The sequence below is a fragment of the Bombina bombina genome, chromosome 5 (assembly GCF_027579735.1).
Source record: "Bombina bombina isolate aBomBom1 chromosome 5, aBomBom1.pri, whole genome shotgun sequence".
Taxonomy (NCBI): domain Eukaryota; kingdom Metazoa; phylum Chordata; class Amphibia; order Anura; family Bombinatoridae; genus Bombina; species Bombina bombina.
This window is the reverse complement of record NC_069503.1, coordinates 63,923,096-63,947,415: the sequence shown is the minus strand read 5'-3', so window position 1 is coordinate 63,947,415 and position 24,320 is coordinate 63,923,096. Positions and strand designations below refer to the sequence as shown.

The window sequence follows — 24,320 nt, the reverse complement described above, 5'->3', positions numbered from 1 at the left end:
TGGAAAGTTGGGTAAAATTGAATGCTCTATCTGAATTATCAGTGTTTAAAGGGACAGTCAACACCAGAATTTTTGTTGTTTAAAAAGATAGATAATCCCTTTATTACCCATTCCCCAGTTTTGCAAAACCAACACTGTTATATTAATACACTTTTTACTTCTGGGACTAACTTGTATCTAAGCATCTTCTGAACGCCCCTAATGACATGACTTTTAGTTATTATCTACTGACTGGCATTTTAGCCAATTAGTGCAGTGTCTGTCACTAGCCACGAGCGTGATCACAATGCTATCTATATGGCCTACACGAGCTTGCTCTCCCCTGCTGTGAAAAGTAAATAAAATAGAGGCGTCCTTCAAGGGCTTAGAAATTATCATATGAGCCTTCCTAGGTTTGCTTTCAACTAGAATACCAAGAGAACAAAGCAAAATTGTTGATAAAAGTAAATTGGAAAGTTGTTTAAAATTACATGCCCTATTTGGAAAATGAAAGTTTTTTTGGACTTGACTGTCCCTTTAACTTTCACTGTCAATTTTGGCTTCTGTATTTGATGATGTTTATTCTGTGATATTGAGTTTTTAATTATACAAAAAAACACACAAAATACTGGTCTGGATTACAATCACTTTTTATTTGCATGAAAAAACATTGTATATCATCATATAGTAAAAAGCAGCATTACATGATATAGGCACACAATGGTATAAATATACCTAACACTTGTGCGCTTGATACAAAGGGATTTATCAGACATATAATGTTCCCTTTATATATACAGTATGTGCTATTATCAGTTCTTGTGGCTTCTAACATGAAAACCTCTAACAGACATAATATCAAGTTACAGAACATGACACACATATTACATACCCAGTATACATGTAGTTTATAGTAGCCATTTAAATTAAACTGATTATGATCATGTATGTACCGGTTACTGATATTGTGTCTCATGAAGTAAAATCAGTTTCCTTGGGTACACATACCTTGCAACATTTCAAAATTCAAGAGGGACACCCCCCCCCCCACGGCAAAAAATTGACTGTTTTCCTGTGTGGTGTTTGGATTCTATCACATTGATATGAGAGAAACTGAGGTGCACATATATAGAAGAACAAAGGACAGCAGGAGAGCTCTTCCAATCTGGGGCTTTTATAACTGGGATTTAGAAAGTATTATTTACAATAGGATCCTTTTTGATGCTATTTAGAGAGTGTGTCCTCTTTAGGGTAATTGTAAAAAGGTTTGTACACTGTGTATATAAAGTTTATTTGTGTGTAAATATTTGCTGGTTTGTGATAACTGATTTCAATGAAAACCTTTATTCCACTTTCTAAACATATGAAAGGTTTCTTCCCTTGTGAATCCTTTCATGACTTTTCAGATTACCCTTTTCTGTAAAACTTTTTCCACACTCTGTACACGTGAAAGGCTTTTCTCCTGTGTGAATTCTTTCATGCTTTTTCAGGTTACTCTTATCTGTAAAACTTTTTCCACACTCTGTACATGTGAAATGTTTTTCTACTGTGTGAATCATTTCATGAGTTTTCAGACTACTCTTATGTGTAAAACTTTTTCCACACTCTGTACATGTGAAAGGCTTTTCTCCTGTGTGAATCCTTTCATGAGTTTTCAGATCACTCTTTTGTGTAAAACTTTTTCCACACTCTGTACATGTGAAAGGCTTTTCTCCTGTGTGAATCCTTTCATGAGTTTTCAGGTTATTCTTTTCTGTAAAACTTTTTCCACACTCTGTACATGTGAAAGGCTTTTTTCCTGTGTGAATCATTTCATGAGTTTTCAGCTTATTCTTTTCTATAAAACCTTTTCCACACACTGTACATTTGAAAGGCTTTTCTCCTGTGTGAATCCTTTCATGAGTTTTCAGGTTATTCTTTTCTGTAAAACATTTTCCACACTCTGTACATGTGAAAGGTTTTTCTCCTGTGTGACTCCTTTCATGAATTTTCAGGCTACCCGTGTCTGTAAAACATTTTCCACACTCTGTACATGCAAAAGGTTTTTCTCCTGTGTGACTCCTTTCATGCCTTTTCAGAGTATTCTTTTCTGTAAAACTTTTTCCACACTCTGTACATGTGAATGGCTTTTCTCCTGTGTGACTCCTTTCATGCTTTTTCAGATCACCCTTTTTTATAAAACATTTTCCACACTCAGTACATGTGAAAGGCTTTTTTCCTGTGTGAATTCTTTCATGAGTTTTCAGGTTACCCGTGTTTGTAAAACATTTTCCACACTCTGTACATGTGAAAGGTTTTTCTCCTGTGTGACTCCTTTCATGAATTTTCAGGCTAATCGTGTCTGTAAAACATTTTCCACACTCTGTACATGCGAAAGGTTTTTCTCCTGTGTGACTCCTTTCATGCTTTTTCAGATTACCCTTTTGTATAAAACTTTTTCCACACTCTGTACATGTGAAAGGCTTTTCTCCTGTGTGACTCCTTTCATGCCTTTTCAGATCACCCTTTTGTATAAAACATTTTCCACACTCTGTACATGTGAAAGGCTTTTCTCCTGTGTGAATCTTTTTATGAGTTTTCAGATAATTAATTTGTGTAAAACATTTGCTGCACTCAGTACATGTGTGTGGTTTCTCACCTGTGTGAATTTTGTAGTGTTCTAGTAGATGAGACTTCCATCTAAAGCTTTTCTCACATTCTGTACATTTGAAAGGTTGCTCCTTTGTATGAATCATTTGGCTAGACTTTAGACTTTTCCCTTCTTTACTATGTTTTGAAGCCTCATTAAATGTGTGTGGTTTATCCTCGGGGATAATAATTTCATAAATGTTGTCCTCTTGTTTGATGGTTAACGTACTCTCTGTACATAATGATTGCTGCCCTGTTCCTGCCAATTCACCATCTTCTCTAAAAATCTGCTGTGAATTCCCCAATGTTTGTGAATAGTTATTGGTGTCGGAGACTATTGGAGTTTGCGGTATCATTCTGATGCTTCCTGTAGTGAAGGATAGATATGAACTATTGACGTGTTTGTCTACATAAAAAGAAATGGAATAAAAAAAAATAAGACTGTTTATTCATTATAATATAATCCATCTCAATAAAAAAATATGATTTTTTATACTTAAAAATGTCTTCCATTTTGTATTTTTCAATTTATTTACCTGTAAATCACAAATTAAAAAAGGATGACATAGAATGTAAACATTACTACATCATAGTAAACTAAATTACTGATGAAAATAAGTTATAGGGCCGCATTAAACAAGGTGCGTGTGGATAAAGTTCTCAGCCAGGGAACAAGTACATCTGTATTCTGGGCAAGAGAGGTGCATCTATCATCCTCATTTAACATTGCACAAGCAATTGCACATACAGCCCTGCCCGGCTCATGCTCAACCAGTTGGGTGAGAACATGATGTCTTAATCATCACAGACTAATCAACAGTGTGCAATGCTTTGAGAGGGTAAGAAGCAGTGATCTTATGATAATCTTTAGCTTTCTGCTGTGGTTGTTCTATTTATATAAACAGCCAATAACATTATTAGTTTAATAATACTCGCTGTAAAATTAAGCACACAAATGAGTGGTGGCTCTGGGGTGGGAAACACTGGGGTAATTGTTGGTGTTCCATACATGGGACCAAGGTAGGCATAAGTGTAGTTATGGGTGTTACGTGAGAGAGGCCAGGGCAGGGGAAGATAAAGTTGCAGGTGTTCTGAGTAATGAACCAGGTCTGGGGTGGGGTTAGGCAGTTGTTGGATATGATCTGTCCAGTGGCGGAGCAAATAGACAGGGTGCCCTGGTGCAAGATTTTTTTTTGGGCCCCCCATAAAAAATAACTCAATAGCTCATCAGCATAGCCATGGATGCACGGTTCCTTGCATACGTGTGTGGTTTCTTCTCTAAGAAATTGTCTCCAGTGGAGTGCAATTATGAAATTGGTGAAAGCGAATTACTGGCCATAATTTTGGCACTCAAGGAATGGAGGCATCTTCTTGACGGTACTAGCGTGCCAGTGCTCATTCTTACTGACCACAAGAATTTAACTTATCTATCTGAAACAAAACGTTTGTCCACCCGACAGGCCAGATGGGCGCTATTTTTGTCTTGGTTTAATTATGTGGTCTCCTACCTGCCTGGTAGTAAGAATGTTAGGGCTGATGCCCTCTCTTGACAATTTTCGCCTCTGTCCAAGGAGGAGTCTGTACCTACTCCTGTTATACCTCCTGACCATATTTTAGCTACCATATGTACTAATTTGACTTCTCCCTTGGGGGAGGAGATCCTGGCTGCACAAACCAATGCACCTCCTGAAAAACCTAGTGGTAAGTGTTTTGTTCCTGAGAATCTTCAAACTAAACTTTTGCACACTTACCACTATCCTAAAGCCGCAGGTCACCCAGGCAAGAACCAAATGATTTGGTCTGTCACTCGACAATTCTGGTGGCCAGGTCTTCATTCTGATGTTGCTGCGTATGTTGCCTCCTGCTCAGTTTGTGCACAGAATAAGTCTTTCCATGGACTTAATTGTCGAGCTCCCTGTTTCCAATGGCAATACTGGTATCCTTACGGTGGTTGACCGTTTTTCTAAAATGTCACATTGCATTCCCTTGATGAAGTTGCCTACTGCTCAGGAGCTTGCTTCAATTTTTGCCCGGGAGGTCTTCCGTTTACATGGGTTACCCAAGGAGATAGTGTCGGACCGGGGTAGCGAGTTTGTCTCCAGATTTTGGCGTTCCTTTTGTGCTCAAATGGGGATCCAGCTTTCCTTCTCTTCGGCATATCACCCTTAATCCAATGGGGCTGCAGAACGGTCTAATCAAGCTCTGGAACAGTTCCTCCATTGCTATGTCTCAGATCACCACAACAATTGGTCTGAACTGTTACCTTGGGAATAGATCGCTCGTAATAGTGCTATTAATGCTTCCTCCAAGTTATCCCCGTTCATGGCAAATTATGGGTTTCAACCATCCTTGTTGCCCGATTCATTCATGTCTCAGGGTATTCCGGTTTTGGAGGAGCATCTCTGGCAACTCTTTTCCACGTGGGTGCAGATTCAGGATTGCCTTCATCGTTCTATGCAGCACTAAAAAGTTCCAGGCTGATCGTAGGCGTATGCCCGCGCCTTCCTACCAGGTTGGTGAGAGAGTTTGGCTGTCATCCCGCAACTTGATCCTTCATGTGCCTTCCAATAAACTGGCTCCCCGTTATGTTGGTCCTTTTCGAATACTCCAACGGGTCAATCCTCTGGCCTACGCTCTTGACCGTCCTCCTGCAATGCGCATCTCCAATGTTTTTCATGTCTCCCTCTTGAAACCATTGGTTTGTAATCGGTTTACCACTGTGTTGCCTCATCCCCGTCCTATCTTTGTTGACAACCATGAGGAGTATGAGGTCAGCAGCATTATTGACTCTCGTATATCCAGGGGCCGTGTACAGTATTTGGTTCACTGGAGGGTCTATGGTCCGGAGGAGCATTCTTGGGTTCCCTCCTCTGATGTTCATGCTCACGCCCTCCTCTGTGCCTTCCATGCCCATTTCCCCAATAAGCCTTTTGTCCTCCCATGGGGGAGGGGTTGTTGTGGGGAGGGTACTGTCAGGGTTTTTTCCCTGTTTTGTTTGCCATGTGCTGCTGGCAACCATTTTATTCACCTCTCTTGCTGACTATGGTGCATTGTGGGGGATGCTGCTCATTTCCGTCACTTCATTTTATGGCCATACTGGTGTGCATCATCTGTGTGAGACAGGATGCAGTCTCAGAATTGTGATGTCATCACTTATTTAAAGGGCCTCTGTTCAGTATGCTTTGGCTTTGCGTTGTCTCAGACCTGTTTCTGAGAGTTCCTGTGTATTACCTGGCTGTCTGACATCCTTCCTTGTTCCTGATCCCTGGCTTGTTCCTGTCTCTGCTGTTTTCCTTGTTCCTGATTCCGGCTCGTCTGACTATTTGCTTTGGCTCCTGACTCGGCTCATCTAACTACCAGCTCTGGTTTTGACTCCTGGCTTGTTATTTGACTTGTGGACTTTTTATTATTTTTTTGTTATTAATAAAGGTGTGATTATTTTTGCACTTCTCGTGTCAGTCTGATTCCTGGCACCCTGACATAAGCGTGATGAGTCAAAAGTGTTAACCACGATGCCAAAGAAATGGCAGAAGCCTTCTGACCTTTCCTGGAACCAGAAAAGATATCAAATAGACTAGAAGTCTTCCTGAAATATTTAGTAGCTTCAACAAAATATTTCAAAGCTCTTACCACATTCAAAGAATGTAAGGATCTCTCCAAAGAATTCTTAGGATTAGGACACAAGGAAAGGACAATCATTTCTGTATTAATGTTGTTAGAATTCACAACCTTAGATAAGAATTTAAATGAAGTCCACAAAACTGCCTTAAACTCTTCTAGCAGAAGAGATGACCAAAAGAAACAACACTTTCCAAGAAAGTATTTAAATGTCCAAAGAATGCATAGGCTCAAATAAAGGAGCCTGTAAAGCCAAAGTAAAACTCCAAGAAGGAGAGCTTGATTAAATGACAGGCTTGATATGAACCAAAGCCTTAACAAAACAGTGAATATCAGGAAGCTTAGCAATCTTCCTGTGAAATAAAACAGAAAGAGCAGAGATTTGTCCCTTCAAGGAACTTGCAGACAAACCCTTATCCAAACTACCCTGAAGAAACTGTAAAATTCTAGGAATTCTAAAAGAATGCCAAGAGAATTCATGAGAGAAACACCATGAAATGTAAGTCTTCCAAACTCAATAATAAATCTTTCTAGAAACAGATTTACGAGCCTGCAGCACAGTATTAATCACAAAGACAGAGAAACCTCTATGACTAAGCACTAAGCCTTCAATTTCCATACCTTCATATTTGAAATCCTGATGGAAAAAACGGACCTTGAAACAGAAGGTCCAGCCTTAATGGAAGGTTGGCAACTGGATATCCGAACAAGATCCGCATACCAAAACTTGTGAGGCCATGCTGGAGCCACCAGCAGCACAAACAAATGCTCCATGATGACTTTGAAGATCACTCTTGGAAGAAAAACTAAAGGCGGGAAAAAATATAAGCAGGTTGATAACACCAAGGAAGTGTCAACACATCCACTGCTTCTGCCTGAGGATCCCTGGACCTGGACAGGTACCTGGGAAGTTTCTTGTTTAGATGAGAAGCCATCAGATCCATTTCTGAAAGACCCCACATCTGAACAACCTAATAAAACACATCTGGATGGAGGGACTACTCCCCCGGATGTAAAGTCTGACGGCTGAAATAATCTGCTTTCCAATTGTCTATACCTGGGATATGAACACAGAAATTAGACAGGAGCTGGAATCCGCCCAAGCAAGTATCCAGGATACTTCTTTCATAGCTTAAGGACTATAAGACCCATCCTGATGATTCACAAATGCCACAGTTGTGATACTGTCTGTCTGAAAACAAAAGAACGATTCTCTCTTCAACAGAGGCCAAATCTAAAGAGCCCTGAAAATCACAAGGAGTTCCAAAATATTGATTGGTAATCTCACCTCTTGAGATTTCCAAACCCCTTGCACTGTCAGAGATCCCCAAACAACTCCCAAACCTGAAAGACTTGCATCTGTTGAGATCACAGTCCAGGTTGGACGAACAAAAGAGGCCCCTAGAACTATACGATGGTGATTTAACCACCAAGTCAGAGATAGTCGAACATTAGGATTTAAGGCTATAAATTGTGATATCCTTGAAAAAACCCTGCACTATTGGTTCAGCACACAAAGCTGGAGAGGTCTCATATGAAAACGAGCAAAAGGGGATTGCGTCTGATGCTGCAGTCATGAGACCTAAAACTTCCATGCACATAGCTACTGAAGGGAATGACTGAGACTGAAGGTTCCGACAGGCTGCAACCAATTCAAAACGTCTCTCGTCTTTTAGAGACAGAGTCATGGACACTGAATCTATCTGGAAACCAAGAAAGGTGACCCTTGTCTGAGGAATCAAAGAACTTTTTAGTAAATTGATCCTCCAACCATGTTTTCAAAGAAACAACACTAGTTGATTTGTGTAAGATCCTGTAGAATATAAAGACTGAGATAATACCAAGAAATCGTCCAAATAAGGAAACACAGCAATATCCCGCTCTCTGATTACAGAGAGTAGGGCACCAAGAACCTTGTGCCTAGATTTAAAGTTTGGCGTTAGCCGTCAAAACCAGCGTTAGGGGCTCTTAACGCTGGTTTTGGGCTACCACTGGTATTTAGAGTCAGTCAGGAAAGGGTCTAACGCTCACTTTCCAGCCGCGACTTTTTCATACAGCAGATCCCCCTACGCCATTTGCGTATCCTATCTTTTCAATGGGATCTTTCTAACGCCGGTATTTAGAGTCGTGGCTGAAGTGAGCGTTAGAAAGAGCTTTCTGGGCTAACGCTGGTTCATAAAGCTCTTAACTACTGTGCTCTAAAGTACACTAACACCCATAAACTACCTGTGTACCCCTAAACCGAGGCCCCCCCACATTGGCGCCACTCTATTAAAAAATTTTTAACCCCTAATCTGTCGACCGCACACAGCCGCAACCTACGTTATCCCTATGTACCCCTAATCTGCTGCCCCTAACACCGCCGACCCCTACATAATATTTATTAACCCCTAATCTGCCGCCCCCAATGTCGTCGCCACCTACCTACAATTATTAACCCCTAATCTGCCCACCGGACCTCACCGCTACTATAATAAAGTTATTAACCCCTAAAGCTAAGTCTAACCCTAACACTAACACCCCCCTAAGTTAAATATAATTTAAATCTAACGAAATAAATTAACTCTTATTAAATACATTATTCCTATTTAAAGCTAAATACTTACCTGTAAAATAAACCCTAATATAGCTACAATATAAATAATAATTATATTGTAGCTATTTTAGGATTTATATTTATTTTACAGGCAACTTTGTATTTATTTTAACCAGGTACAATAGCTATTAAATAGTTAATAACTATTTAATAGCTATCTAGTTAAAATAATTACAAAATTACCTGTAAAATAAATCCTAACCTAAGTTACAATTAAATCTAACACTACACTATCAATAAATTAATTAAATAAAATACCTACAAATAAATACAATTAAATAAACTAACTTAAGTACAAAAAAAAAAAAATTTACAAATATTAGAAAAATATTACAACAATTTTAAGCTAATTACGCCTACTCTAAGCCCCCTAATAAAATAACAAAGCCTCCCAAAATAAAAAAATGCCCTACCCTATTCTAAAATAAAAATAGAAAAGCTCTTTTACCTTACCAGCCCTTAAAAGGGCCTTTTGCGGGGCATGCCCCAAAGAATTCTGCTCTTTTGCCTGTAAAAAAAAACCATACAATACCCCCCCAACATTACAACCCACCACCCACATACCCCTAATCTAACTCAAACCCCCCTTAAATAAACCTAACACTAAGCCCCTGAAGATCTTCCTACCTTATCTTCATGCCGGGTATCTCCGATCGGTCCAGAAGAGGCTCCGAAGTCTTGATCCAAGCCTAAGCGGGGGCTGAAGACGTCCGTCATCGGGCTGAAGTCTTGATCCAAGCGGCGGCTGAATAGGTCCATCATCGGGTAGAAGTCTTCATCCTATCCGGGCAGAAGAGGAGATCCGGACCGGTAGACATCTTCATCCAAGCGGCATCTTCTATCTTCTTCCATCCGACGACGAGCGGCTCCATCTTCAAGACCTCCGGCACGGATCCATCCTCTTCTTCCAACGTCCTAACACAGAATGAAGGTTCCTTTAAGGGACATCATCCAAGATGGGGGCGGCAGATTAGGGGTTAATAAATATAATATAGGGGTCGGCGGTGTTAGGGGCAGCAGATTAGGGGTACATAGGGATAACGTAGGTTGCGGCGGTGTACGGAGCGGCAGATTAGGGGTTAAAAAAAAATATGCAGGGGTCAGCGATAGCGGGGGCGGCAGATTAGGGGTTAATAAGTGTAAGGCTAGGGGTGTTTAGACTCGGGGTACATGTTAGGGTGTTAGGTGCAGACTTAGGAAGTGTTTCCCCATAGGAAACAATGGGGCTGCGTTAGGAGCTGAACGCTGCTTTTTTGCAGGTGTTAGGTTTTTTTTCAGCTCAAACGGCCCCATTGTTTCCTATGGGGAATCGTGCACGAGCACGTTTTTGAAGCTGGCCGCGTCCGTAAGCATAGCTGGTATAGAGAGTTGCAGTGGCGGTAAATTATGCTCTACGCTCCCTTTTTGGAGCCTAACATCCATTCTGTGAACTCTAAATACCAGCGGTATTTAAAAAGGTGCGGGGGGAAAAAAGCCAGCGTTAGCTACGCGGGTCGTTACCAACAAAACTCTAAATCTAGCCGTTAGAAAAGATTCTTAGAGCTGTCACTAGGCCAAAAGGAAAAGCGACAAGTTGGTAAAGCTTGTCTAGAAAAGAGAATCTCAGAAACTGAAAATGAGCTGGATGAATCAGAATATGAAGATATGCACCCTGTAAGTCTATGGTGAACATATGATGCCTTTACTGAACAAAAGGCAGAATAGTCCTTATAATCACCATTTGAAAGTTGGTACTCTTACATAAAGATCAAAAGCAAATTCAGATCCAGAACTGGCCTGCATGAATTTCCTTTCTTTGGGACAATGAATAGATTTGAATAAAACCCAAAATCCTGTTCCTGAAACGGAACTGACATGATTACCCCTGAAACTCCAGGTCTGAAACACACTTCAGGAAAGTCTGAGCCTTTACTTGATTTACTGGAATGCGTGAGAGAAAATATCTTCTCACAGCAGGTCTTACTCTGAATCCTATTCGATACCCCTGAGAAATCTTAATCTGCCCCCTACCAGCTGAGCTGGAATGAAGGCCGCACCTACATGCGGACTTAGGGGCTGGCTTTGGTTCCTTAAAAGGCTTGGATCCAATTTGGAAACAGATACCTTGGGGGAAGGAATAGGTTTCTGTTCCTTATTTAGTCGAAAGAAACGAAAACGGTTAGAAGCTTTAGATTTACCCTTAAGTCTTATCATAAGGCAAAAAACTCCCTTCCCCCAGTGAAAGTTGAGATAATCAAAATCATTTGAGAACCAAATAACTTATTACCTTGGAAAGAAAGAGATAGCAATCTGGACTTAGAAGTCATGTCAGTATTCCAAGATTTAAGCCACAAAGCTCTTCTAGCTAAAATAGCTAAAGACAGATTTAAAATCAATTTTGATGAAAAAAATGGCATCACAAATAAACGGATTAGCATGTTGAAGCAAGCGAACAATGCTAGACAAATCATAATCCAATTCTTGTTGCGCTAATTTTTCAACCAAAAAGTTGATGCAGCTGCAACATCAGCCAAAGAAAATGCAGGCCTGAGAAGATGACCCGAATATAAATAGGCTTTCTTTAGATAAGATTCAAGTTTCCTATCTAAAGGATCTTAAAAAAGAAGTAGTATCTTCCATAGGAATAGTAGTACGCTAAGCAAGAGTAGAGATAGCCCCAACAACTTTGGGGATCTTTTCCCAAAACTCCAATGTAACTGCTGGCAAAGGATACAATTCTTTTTTTTTAAAAAAAAAACCTTTAAAGAAGGAATAAAAGAAGTACCAGGCCTATTCCATTCCTTAGAAATCATATCAGAAATAGCATCAGGAACTGGAAAAACCTCTGGAAAAATCACAGGAGGTTTAAAAACAGAATTTAAACATTTTACTAGTTTTAATATTAAGATGACTAGTCTCCTCAATCCAATATAATCAACACTTCTTTAACAAAGAACGAATGTACTCCATTTTAAATAAATAAGTAGATTTGTTAGTGTCAATATCTGAGGAAGGATCTTCTGAATCAGATAGATCCTCATCAGAGGAGGATAATTCAGTATGTTGTCGGTTATTTGAAATTTCATCAACTTTATGAGAAGTTTTAAAAGACCTTTACATTAATTAGAAGGCGGAATGTTAGACAAAGCCTTCTGAATAGAATCAGCAATAAATTCTTATAAATTCACAGATATATTTTGTACATTAGATGTTAAAGGAACAGCAACAGGCAATGTACTATTTACTGATGGACATATTCTCTGCATGTAAAAGTTTATCATGACAATTTATTACAAACCACAGCTGGAGATATAATCTCCACAAGATTACAACAAATGTACTTAGCTTTGGTAGAACTGTTATCAGTTAGCAGCAGTGTTCCCTTTAAGGCCAGTTTAGTGAGTGGCCCAGCAGTAAAACAGTTAATAGGGAAACCACACCTTGCAGTCTGCATTGTGCAGTGTTTGCTAATTGCTCTAATTAACTGTTTCAATGCTGGGCTGCTCACAAAACTGGCCTTAGAGGGAACACTGGTTCCAACAGTGATTTCTGAGACAGGATCAGATTGAGACATCTTGCAAATGTAAGAGAAAAAACAACATATAAAGAAAAATTATCAATTTCCTTATATGGCAGTTTCAGGAATGGGAAAAAAATGCAAACAGCATAGCCCTCTGATAGAGAAAAAAGGCAAGAGGCATATAGGAATGGGGTTTAAAATAATGAAAAGATTTGGCGCCAAGTATGACGCACAACAAACAGAAAAATGTTTGGTACCAAAAACATCCGGAAATGACACACTCGAGTCATAGATGACACAACATTGTGAAGGACTCGGCGTCGACTAAGATGCCGGAAATGACGAATTTGCATCAATGAACGTAATTTTGCGGCAAAAAATCTTGCGCCAAGAATGACGCAATAAACTTTGGCATTTTGAGCCCTCGCTAGCCTAATTCTGCCCGCGAATTTAAAAAAACAGTCAATTGAAAAAAGACTATACCTCAGGTAAGAATAAATTTTTCCTAAAAAATACATTTCCCAGATATGAAACTGACAGTCTGCAAAAGGAAATATACTGAAACCTGACTCATGGCAAATATAAGTACAATACATATATTTAGAACTTTATATACATGCATAAAGTGCCAAACCATAGCTGAGAGTGTCTTAAGTAATGAAAACATACTTACCAAAAGACACCCATCCACATATAGCAGATAGCCAAATCAGTACTGAAATGGTTATTAGTAGAGGTAATGGTATATGAGAGTATATCCTCGATCTGAAAAGGGAGGTAGGAGATGAATCTCTACGACCGATAACAGAGAACCTATGAAATAGATTTCCCGTGAGGAAAACCATTGCATTCAATAGGTGATACTCCCTTCCCATCCCTCTGACATTCGCTGTACTCTGAGAGGAATCGGGCTTCAAAAATGCTGAGAAGCGCATATCAACGTAGAAATCTTAGCACAAACTTACTTCACCACCTCCATAGGAGGCAAAGTTTGTAAAACTGAATTGTGGGTGTGGTGAGGGGTGTATTTATAGGCATTTTGAGGTATGGGAAACTTTGCCCCTCCTGGTAGGATTGTATATCCCATACGTCACTAGCTCATGGACTCTTGCCAATTACATGAAAGAAAAGGCAGTTCTTTTTTTCCTATGTCTTATTCTCCCCTGCCTGGTTCGGCCACCACAATAAATCAGCCCTAGACACTACATATCATGTGACTCAGCAAGGTTCCGTTATCAAATAATTAAAAAAAGCAGTTTACAACAGTTAGTGTGCCCTGCCCATACTCCCAAAGTTGTCATGTGACATTTGCACTGTCCGGCACGGGGGTTAGAGTTTAAAAGGAAAAAAACAGAATTTATGTTTACCTGATAAATTTCTTTCTCCAACGGTGTGTCCGGTCCACGGCGTCATCCTTACTTGTGGGATATTCTCTTCCCCAACAGGAAATGGCAAAGAGCCCAGCAAAGCTGGTCACATGATCCCTCCTAGGCTCCGCCTACCCCAGTCATTCGACCGACGTTAAGGAGGAATAATAGCATAGGAGAAACCATATGGTACCGTGGTGACTGTAGTTAAAGAAAATAAATTATCAGACCTGATTAAAAAACCAGGGCGGGCCGTGGACCGGACACACCGTTGGAGAAAGAAATTTATCAGGTAAACATAAATTCTGTTTTCTCCAACATAGGTGTGTCCGGTCCACGGCGTCATCCTTACTTGTGGGAACCAATACCAAAGCTTTAGGACACGGATGAAGGGAGGGAGCAAATCAGGTCACCTAAATGGAAGGCACCACGGCTTGCAAAACCTTTCTCCCAAAAATAGCCTCAGAAGAAGCAAAAGTATCAAACTTGTAAAATTTGGTAAAAGTGTGCAGTGAAGACCAAGTCGCTGCCCTACATATCTGATCAACAGAAGCCTCGTTCTTGAAGGCCCATGTGGAAGCCACAGCCCTAGTGGAATGAGCCGTGATTCTTTCGGGAGGCTGCCGTCCGGCAGTCTCGTAAGCCAATCTGATGATGCTTTTAATCCAAAAAGAGAGAGAGGTAGAAGTTGCTTTTTGACCTCTCCTTTTACCTGAATAAACAACAAACAGGGAAGATGTTTGTCTAAAATCCTTTGTAGCATCTAAATAGAATTTTAGAGCGCGAACAACATCCAAATTGTGCAACAAGCGTTCCTTCTTTGAAACTGGTTTCGGACACAGAGAAGGTACGATAATCTCCTGGTTAATGTTTTTGTTAGAAACAACTTTTGGAAGAAAACCAGGTTTAGTACGTAAAACCACCTTATCTGCATGGAACACCAGATAAGGAGGAGAACACTGCAGAGCAGATAATTCTGAAACTCTTCTAGCAGAAGAAATTGCAACTAAAAACAAAACTTTCCAAGATAATAACTTAATATCAACGGAATGTAAGGGTTCAAACGGAACCCCCTGAAGAACTGAAAGAACTAGATTGAGACTCCAAGGAGGAGTCAAAGGTTTGTAAACAGGCTTGATTCTAACCAGAGCCTGAACAAAGGCTTGAACATCTGGCACAGCTGCCAGTTTTTTGTGAAGTAACACCGACAAGGCAGAAATCTGTCCCTTCAGGGAACTTGCCGATAATCCTTTTTCCAATCCTTCTTGAAGGAAGGATAGAATCCTAGGAATCTTAACCTTGTCCCAAGGGAATCCTTTAGATTCACACCAACAGATATATTTTTTCCAAATTTTGTGGTAAATCTTTCTAGTTACAGGCTTTCTGGCCTGAACAAGAGTATCGATAACAGAATCTGAGAAACCTCGCTTCGATAAAATCAAGCGTTCAATCTCCAAGCAGTCAGCTGGAGTGAAACCAGATTCGGATGTTCGAACGGACCCTGAACAAGAAGGTCTCGTCTCAAAGGTAGCTTCCAAGGTGGAGCCGATGACATATTCACCAGATCTGCATACCAAGTCCTGCGTGGCCACGCAGGAGCTATCAAGATCACCGACGCCCTCTCCTGATTGATCCTGGCTACCAGCCTGGGGATGAGAGGAAACGGCGGGAACACATAAGCTAGTTTGAAGGTCCAAGGTGCTACTAGTGCATCCACTAGAGCCGCCTTGGGATCCCTGGATCTGGACCCGTAGCAAGGAACTTTGAAGTTCTGACGAGAGGCCATCAGATCCATGTCTGGAATGCCCCAAAGTTGAGTGACTTGGGCAAAGATTTCCGGATGGAGTTCCCACTCCCCCGGATGCAATGTCTGACGACTCAGAAAATCCGCTTCCCAATTTTCCACTCCCGGGATGTGGATAGCAGACAGGTGGCAGGAGTGAGACTCCGCCCATAGAATAATCTTGGTCACTTCTTCCATCGCTAGGGAACTCCTTGTTCCCCCCTGATGGTTGATGTACGCAACAGTCGTCATGTTGTCTGATTGAAACCGTATGAACTTGGTCCTCGCTAGCTGAGGCCAAGCCTTGAGAGCATTGAATATCGCTCTCAGTTCCAGAATATTTATCGGTAGAAGAGATTCTTCCCGAGACCAAAGACCCTGAGCTTTCAGGGATCCCCAGACCGCGCCCCAGCCCATCAGACTGGCGTCGGTCGTGACAATGACCCACTCTGGTCTGTGGAATGTCATCCCTCGTGACAGGTTGTCCAGGGACAGCCACCAACGGAGTGAGTCTCTGGTCCTCTGATTTACTTGTATCTTTGGAGACAAGTCTGTATAGTCCCCATTCCACTGACTGAGCATGCACAGTTGTAATGGTCTTAGATGAATGCGCGCAAAAGGAACTATGTCCATTGTCGCTACCATCAACCCGATCACTTCCATGCACTGAGCTACGGAAGGAAGAGGAACGGAATGAAGTATTCGACAAGAGTCCAGAAGCTTTGTCTTTCTGGCCTCTGTTAGAAAAATCCTCATTTCTGAGGAGTCTATAATTGTTCCCAAGAAGGGAACCCTTGTTGACGGGGATAGAGAACTCTTTTCCACGTTCACTTTCCAGCCGTGCGATCTGAGAAAGGCCAGGACGATGTCCGTGTGAGCCTTTGCTCGAGGGAGGGACGACGCTTGAATCAGAATGTCGTCCAGGTAAGGTACAACTGCAATGCCCCTTGGTCTTAGCACAGCTAGAAGGGACCCTAGTACCTTTGTGAAAATCCTTGGAGCAGTGGCTAATCCGAAAGGAAGCGCCACGAACTGGTAATGTTTGTCCAGGAATGCAAACCTTAGGAACCGATGATGTTCCTTGTGGATAGGAATATGTAGATACGCATCCTTTAAATCCACCGTGGTCATGAATTGACCTTCCTGGATGGAAGGAAGGATAGTTCGAATGGTTTCCATCTTGAAAGATGGGACCTTGAGAAATTTGTTTAAGATCTTGAGATCTAGGATTGGTCTGAACGTTCCCTCTTTTTTGGGAACTATGAACAGATTGGAGTAGAACCCCATCCCTTGTTCTCTCAATGGAACAGGATGAATCACTCCCATTTTTAACAGGTCTTCTACACAATGTAAGAACGCCTGTCTTTTTATGTGGTCTGAAGACAACTGAGACCTGTGGAACCTTCCCCTTGGGGGAAGTCCCTTGAATTCCAGAAGATAACCCTGGGAGACTATTTCTAGCGCCCAAGGATCCAGAACATCTCTTGCCCAAGCCTGAGCGAAGAGAGAGAGTCTGCCCCCCACCAGATCCGGTCCCGGATCGGGGGCCGATATTTCATGCTGTCTTGGTAGCAGTGGCAGGTTTCTTTGCCTGCTTTCCCTTGTTCCAGCCTTGCATTGGTCTCCAAGCTGGCTTGGCCTGAGAAGTATTACCCTCTTGCTTAGAGGACGTAGCACCTTGGGCTGGTCCGTTTTTACGAAAGGGACGAAAATTAGGTCTATTTTTTGCCTTGAAAGGCCGATCCTGAGGAAGGGCATGGCCCTTACCCCCAGTGATATCAGAGATAATCTCTTTCAAGTCAGGACCAAACAGCGTTTTCCCCTTGAAAGGAATGTTTAGTAGCTTGTTCTTGGAAGACGCATCAGCCGACCAAGATTTCAACCAAAGCGCTCTGCGCGCCACAATAGCAAACCCAGAATTCTTAGCCGCTAACTTAGCCAATTGCAAAGAGGCGTCTAGAGTGAAAGAATTAGCCAATTTGAGAGCATTGACTCTGTCCATAATCTCCTCATAAGGAGGAGAGTCACTATCGAGCACCTTAATCAGTTCATCAAACCAGAAATATGCGGCTGTAGTGACAGGGACAATGCATGAAATGGGTTGTAGAAGGTAACCCTGCTGAGCAAACATCTTTTTAAGCAAACCTTCTAATTTTTTATCCATAGGATCTTTGAAAGCACAACTATCCTCTATGGGAATAGTGGTGCGTTTGTTTAAAGTAGAAACCGCTCCCTCGACCTTGGGGACTGACTGCCATAAGTCCTTTCTGGGGTCGACCATAGGAAACAATTTTTTAAATATGGGGGGAGGGACGAAAGGAATACCGGGCCTTTCCCATTCTTTATTAACAATGTCCGCCACCCGCTTGGGTATAGGAAAAGCTTCTGGGAGCCCCGGCACCTCTAGGAACTTGTCCATTTTACATAGTTTCTCTGGGATGACCAAATTTTCACAATCATCCAGAGTGGATAATACCTCCTTAAGCAAAATGCGGAGATGTTCCAATTTAAATTTAAAAGTAATCACATCAGATTCAGCCTGCTGAGAAATGTTCCCTAAATCAGTAATTTCTCCCTCAGACAAAACCTCCCTGGCTCCCTCAGATTGGGTTAGGGGCCCTTCAGAGATATTAATATCAGCGTCGTCATGCTCTTCAGTAACTAAAACAGAGCATCCACGCTTACGCTGACAAGGGTTCATTTTGGCTAAAATGTTTTTGACAGAATTATCCATTACAGCCGTTAATTGTTGCATAGTAAGGAGTATTGGCGCGCTAGATGTACTAGGGGCCTCCTGAGTGGGCAAGACTCGTGTAGACGAAGGAGGGAATGATGCAGTACCATGCTTACTCCCCTCACTTGAGGAATCATCTTGGGCATCATTGTCATTATCACATAAATCACATTTATTTAAATGAATAGGAATTCTGGCTTCCCCACATTCAGAACACAGTCTATCTGGTAGTTCAGACATGTTAAACAGGCATAAACTTGATAAGAAAGTACAAAAAACGTTTTGAAATAAAACCGTTACTGTCACTTTAAATTTTAAACTGAACACACTTTATTACTGCAATTGCGAAAAAACATGAAGGAATTGTTCAAAATTCACCAAACTTTCACCACAGTGTCTTAAAGCCTTGAAAATATTGCACACCAATTTTGGAAGCTTTAACCCTTAAAATAACGGAACCGGAGCCGTTTTAAGCTTTAACCCCTTTACAGTCCCTGGTATCTGCTTTGCTGAGACCCAACCAAACCCAAGGGGAATACGATACCAAATGATGCCTTCAGAAGTCTTTTATCAGTATCAGAGCTCCTCTCACATGCGACTGCATGCCATGCCTCTCAAAAACAAGTGCGCAACACCGGCGCGAAAATGAGACTCTGCCTATGCTTTGGGAAAGCCCCTAAAGAATAAGGTGTCTAAAACAGTGCCTGCCGATATAATTATATCAAAATACCCAGAATAAATGATTCCTCAAGGCTAAATAAGTGTTAATATCAATCGATTTAGCCCAAAAAATGTCTACAGTCTAAATAAGCCCTTGTGAAGCCCTTATTTACAATCGTAATAAACATGGCTTACCGGATCCCATAGGGAAAATGACAGCTTCCAGCATTACATTGTCTTGTTAGAATGTGTCATACCTCAAGCAGCAAAGGACTGCAAACTGTTCCCCCAACTGAAGTTAATGCTCTCAACAGTCCTGTGTGGAACAGCCATGGATTTTAGTTACGGTTGCTAAAATCATTTTCCTCATACAAACAGAATTCTTCATCTCTTTTCTGTTTCTGAGTAAATAGTACGTACCAGCACTATTTGAAAATAACAAACTCTTGATTGAATAATGAAAAACTACAGTTAAACACTAAAAAACTCTAAGCCATCTCCGTGGAGATGTTGCCTGTACAACGGCAAAGAGAATGACTGGGGTAGGCGGAGCCTAGGAGGGATCATGTGACCAGCTTTGCTGGGCTCTTTGCCATTTCCTGTTGGGGAAGAGAATATCCCACAAGTAAGGATGACGCCGTGGACCGGACACACCTATGTTGGAGAAAAAGGCAGTAAACTGTATAATATTTTTATTAGGACTCTTTGTGGGCCCCTTCCGGCCCTCAGGCACCAACTGCACCGCTGGTAGCTCCGCCCCTGGTTCTGTCTAAAAAGCACAGAGGGGGGTGGAATAGTATTTTTACCCTTCTCCTCAGCCCAATGGAGCTTGCTCCTTTTTTATAACGTCACTGACACAAATGTTCTTAAAGATGCAGATATAAATATAATAGTTTATATTTGTTTAATGAGTGATCTATTCTATTTTCCCAGTAATTAAAGTCAGTATAATATCTATTTTACTTACCTAACACATATGAGTTCATGCTGATAACAGGCTCCAATGTCTGTGCTCAGGAAGAAGGTTCCCTTATTCACTCCAGTTACATCAATACCTGATATCTCTCAGTGCTCTGGCCGTGTCTGTAAAAAGTATATTAAATGGTTTAGACAGATAATAATAAATAATGGTTCTGATTAACTGTATGTATGGTATAATTAAAGGCACGCATAACAATTCATGTGATACAGATCAGCTGATTAGGTTATTAAATAGGTGCTATTGATTCAGCACAAGCATTTAGTACAGTTAGCTCTGTGGGTGCTATAATTGCACCTTAAATATGAATCTTCCCAGATCTATACAACATAATGGTAGAAAATCTATTTAAGTGGGGCCCTATCACAACTTTACAAATATATTATAATCTTTGTTTCTATCATTTATATGAAACAATATTTTCTCCTGAAAGAAATGTTAAATCAGTTGTTTAAATATAAGTTAAATTGCATACTGCAGTATTGGTATTGTACTTCCTACTAATTCTCACTGTCAGACATTTTGTCATGTGCTCCACCCCCAGTCCTTTAACTTCTCTTGGTCAATACAGAGTTGTGTTAAATCACACTGCAAGGGGTTGTGGGAGAGATAGGCACTAAAATGTTCATTTCAAATGTTATCTTGGATAGAGTTAAGAAAATAAAGAATTTGTGTTTAAGTAGAGTGATAATATAATGAGATATGTTCTTTTGGCAAATTCAGTCTATTTAAAAAGGACCATAAAATGTAGAATTACAAAACAACAAATGCATAATAAAAATACAATGCCATAAAACTTACTAACCGCTAGATTTAGAGTTCTGCGGCCAAAGGGGTGCGTTAGCTACTCGTGCTTTTTTTCCCCCGCACCTTTTAAATACCGCTGGTATTTAGAGTTCACAGAAGGGCTGTGTTAGGCTCCTAAAAGGGAGCGTAGAGAATATTTACCACCACTGCAACTCTAAATACCAGTGGTGCTTACGGACGCGGCCAGCTTCAAAAACGTGCTCGTGCACGATTCCCAATGGGGCAGTTTGAGCTAAAAAAAAACTAACACCTGCAAAAAAGCAGCGTTCAGCTCCTAACGCAGCCCCATTGTTTCCTATGGGGAAACACTTCCTAAGTCTGCACCTAATACCCTAACATGTACCCCGAGTCTAAACACCCCTAGCCTTACACTTATTAACCCCTAATCTGCCGCCCCCGCTATCGCTGACACCTGCATTATACAATTAACCCCTAATCTTCCGCTCCGGACACCGCCGCAACCTACATTATAGCTATGTACCCCTAATCTGCTGCCCCTAACACCGCCGACCCCTAAATTATATTTATTAACCCCTAATCTGCCGCCCCCAATGTCGCCGCCACCTACCTACACTTATTAACCCCTAATCTGCTGACCGGACCTCGCCGCTACTCTAATAAAGTTATTAACCCCTAATCCGCCTCACTCCCGCCTCAATAACCCTATAATAAATAGTATTAACCCCTAATCTGCCCTCCCTAACATCACTGACACCTAACTTCAAGTATTAACCCCTAATCTGCCGACCGGACCTCACCGCTACTCTATTAAATTTATTAACCCCTAAAGCTAAGTCTAACCCTAACACTAACACCCCCCTAAGTTAAATATAATTTTTATCTAACAAAATAAATAACTCTTATTAAATAAATTATTCCTATTTAAAGCTAAATACTTATCTGTAAAATAACCCCTAATATAGCTACAATATAAATTATAATTATATTGTAGCTATTTTAGGATTTATATTTATTTTACAGGCAACTTTGTATTTATTTTAACCAGGTACAATAGCTATTAAATAGTTAACAACTATTTAATAGCTACCTAGTTAAAATAATTACAAAATTACCTGTAAAATAAATCCTAACCTAAGTTACAATTAAACTTAACACTACACTATCAAAAAATTAATTAAATAAAATACCTACAATTATCTACAATTAAACCTAACACTACACTATCAATAAATTAAATACAAATACCTACAAATAAATACACTAACTAAAGTACAAAAAATAAAAAAAGAACTAAGTTACAAAAAATAAAACAATAATTTACAAACATTAGAAAAATATTACAACAATTTTAAGCTAATTATACCTACTCTAAGCCCCCTAATAAAATAACAAAGCCCCCCAAAATAAAAAAATGCCCTACCCTATTCTAAAATACAAATAGAAAAGCTCTTTTACCTTACCAGCCCTTAAAAGGGCCTTTTGCGGGGCATGCCCCAAAGAATTCTGCTCTTTTGCCTGTAAAAAAAAACATACAATACCCCCCCAACATTACAACCCACCACCCACATACCCCTAATCTAACCCAAACCCCCCTTAAATAAACCTAACACTAAGCCCCTGAAGATCTTCCTACCTTATCTTCACCACGCCGGGTATCACCGATCCGTCCAGAGGAGGCTCAAAAGTCTTCATCCATTGTATGTTTTTTTTTTTCAGGCAAAAGAGCAGAATTCTTTGGGGCATGCTCTGCAAAAGGCCCTTTTAAGGGCTAGTAAGGTAAAAGAGCTTTTCTATTTGTATTTTAGAATAGGGTAGGGCATTTTTTTTATTTTGGGGGGCTTTGTTATTTTATTAGGGGGCTTAGAGTAGGTGTAATTAGCTTAAAATTGTTGTAATATTTTTCTAATGTTTGTAAATTATTTTTTTATTTTTTGTACTTTAGTTAGTTTATTTCATTGTAGTTATTTGTAGGTATTGTATGTAATTAATTTATTGATAGTGTAGTGTTAGGTTTAATTGTAACTTAGGTTAGGATTTATTTTACAGGTAATTTTGTAATTATTTTAACTAGGTAGCTATTAAATACTTATTAACTATTTAATAGCTATTGTACCTGGTTAAAATAAATACAAAGTTGCCTGTAAAATAAATATAAATCCTAAAATAGCTACAATATAATTATAATTTATATTGTAGCTATATTAGGGGTTATTTTACAAATAAGTATTTAGCTTTAAATAGGAATAATTTTTTTTAATAAGAGTTAATTTATTTCGTTAGATAAAAATTATAAACAGAAGAGAAGACAGATGCGCCACATGGCCCAATATTGTATGATCCACAGAGTTAGACTATCAGATTGTATTCTATCAAACTCACAATCTTGGAAGCACTCCAATTAGTGCAGTGGGAGCAGTCTGGGATCTATAACAGTCACCCAGCAGACCGACCTCTTGGGGTGAAGATGGATATTCTGTAGTAAAACACAAGGGGACACAAAGGTGCCTATATGGCCTAGTACAGTCTTATACCAGGAGCAATAGTGTGTGTGGTAAGATATATACTCACAAAAAGTAAAGCATCTCCATTGATGCTAATCAGACAGGATGGGGTCAATGTAGTCACCCAACAGACTGTATCAAGGCTTCCACAGGAGGCAGACAGCAGAGGTCCAATGGACCATGTGTTGATCCAAGTAAAACACAGTAGCAAGTGTTTGAGTTAAAAAAAGTATTAAACTTTACTGACATGAATTAAAATACAGCGACGCGTTTCTCAGTCACAGACTGTTTCCTCAGGCATAATAAAATGATTTCCAAACACTTGCTACATATACCTAACCAAACCAATTAACATAATTGATATCACTTGTAGTGGGTGTGATCTATGACATCATAGGTATCCTAGTTACAAATCTCTTTTGACAGCATAGGTTAACCCAATTTATATGTTGTATATTAAACTAAAGTAAATAATAATAATAAATACACATTATAACAAATAATACTCAAGAAATCCTAAGCCAATTTATACAATTACATATAACCACAGTTTCCATATCTTTTTTGTATATATGTAGAAAACAGATATCCCTCTTAACTTGTAATAGATAGTTTAGTAAAATCTAAAGTCAATTTATATAACACATATAGGCAGAAAAACTGTATATTGAACACCTTAGTTGTTTCTATCAAGTTTCTTATTTAGCTATTTCTTTTTATATATAGCTACTTATTCATATAATGCCCCATTTGGATCCCTAATTACAAGTTAGTACTTTTTCTCTGTTTATCTTTTCAATTTATTTTGCAAGTAAAGTCATATATTATCCAGCATAAAAATTTCACATGTTTATACCTTTCAATTTCATAATCCGGACTGCTCCTACTGATTATTATATCATATCAATACAAAATTGTTAGGTTAATTCTAAACCGGATCACTTACTTTGTGTTATTACAAGTCACCATTAGAATTTTTGGATGGCGTGCATCAAGCGCAAATGCGCATGTCAGTAGTGTAACCATAGGAACCATATGACTCATTCGGTTCAAATGAGGAGCTGTAACCTGATAGGTCAGTATATCTCTTCGACTCAATGTAATAATTGGCTCTGTTGCGGCCACTCATATTAAGACCTATTCAGTTATTGGCTTTGTTTTGTTATAAATCGCTGTTTAGAATTTCTAAATGCTGTGCGTCTAGCGCT

At 40.0% G+C, this 24,320-nt stretch overlaps 1 protein-coding gene across 2 annotated transcripts in view; it reads right to left on the bottom strand.

Moving 5' to 3' along the window:
• Positions 1–613: 613 nt before the first annotated feature.
• Positions 614–24,320, bottom strand: part of LOC128659865 (gastrula zinc finger protein XlCGF26.1-like) — a 55,126-nt gene continuing 31,419 nt past the window's right edge. For both annotated transcript variants that reach the window (XM_053713441.1, XM_053713440.1), the window contains exons 2-3: positions 19,832–19,947; positions 614–3,013 (exon numbers count right to left, since the gene is read on the bottom strand). In XM_053713441.1, the coding sequence (XP_053569416.1) occupies positions 1,335–3,013; positions 19,832–19,850 (1,698 nt within the window). In that variant the 5' untranslated portion in view covers positions 19,851–19,947 and the 3' untranslated portion in view covers positions 614–1,334. The remainder of the gene's footprint in view (positions 3,014–19,831; positions 19,948–24,320) is intronic.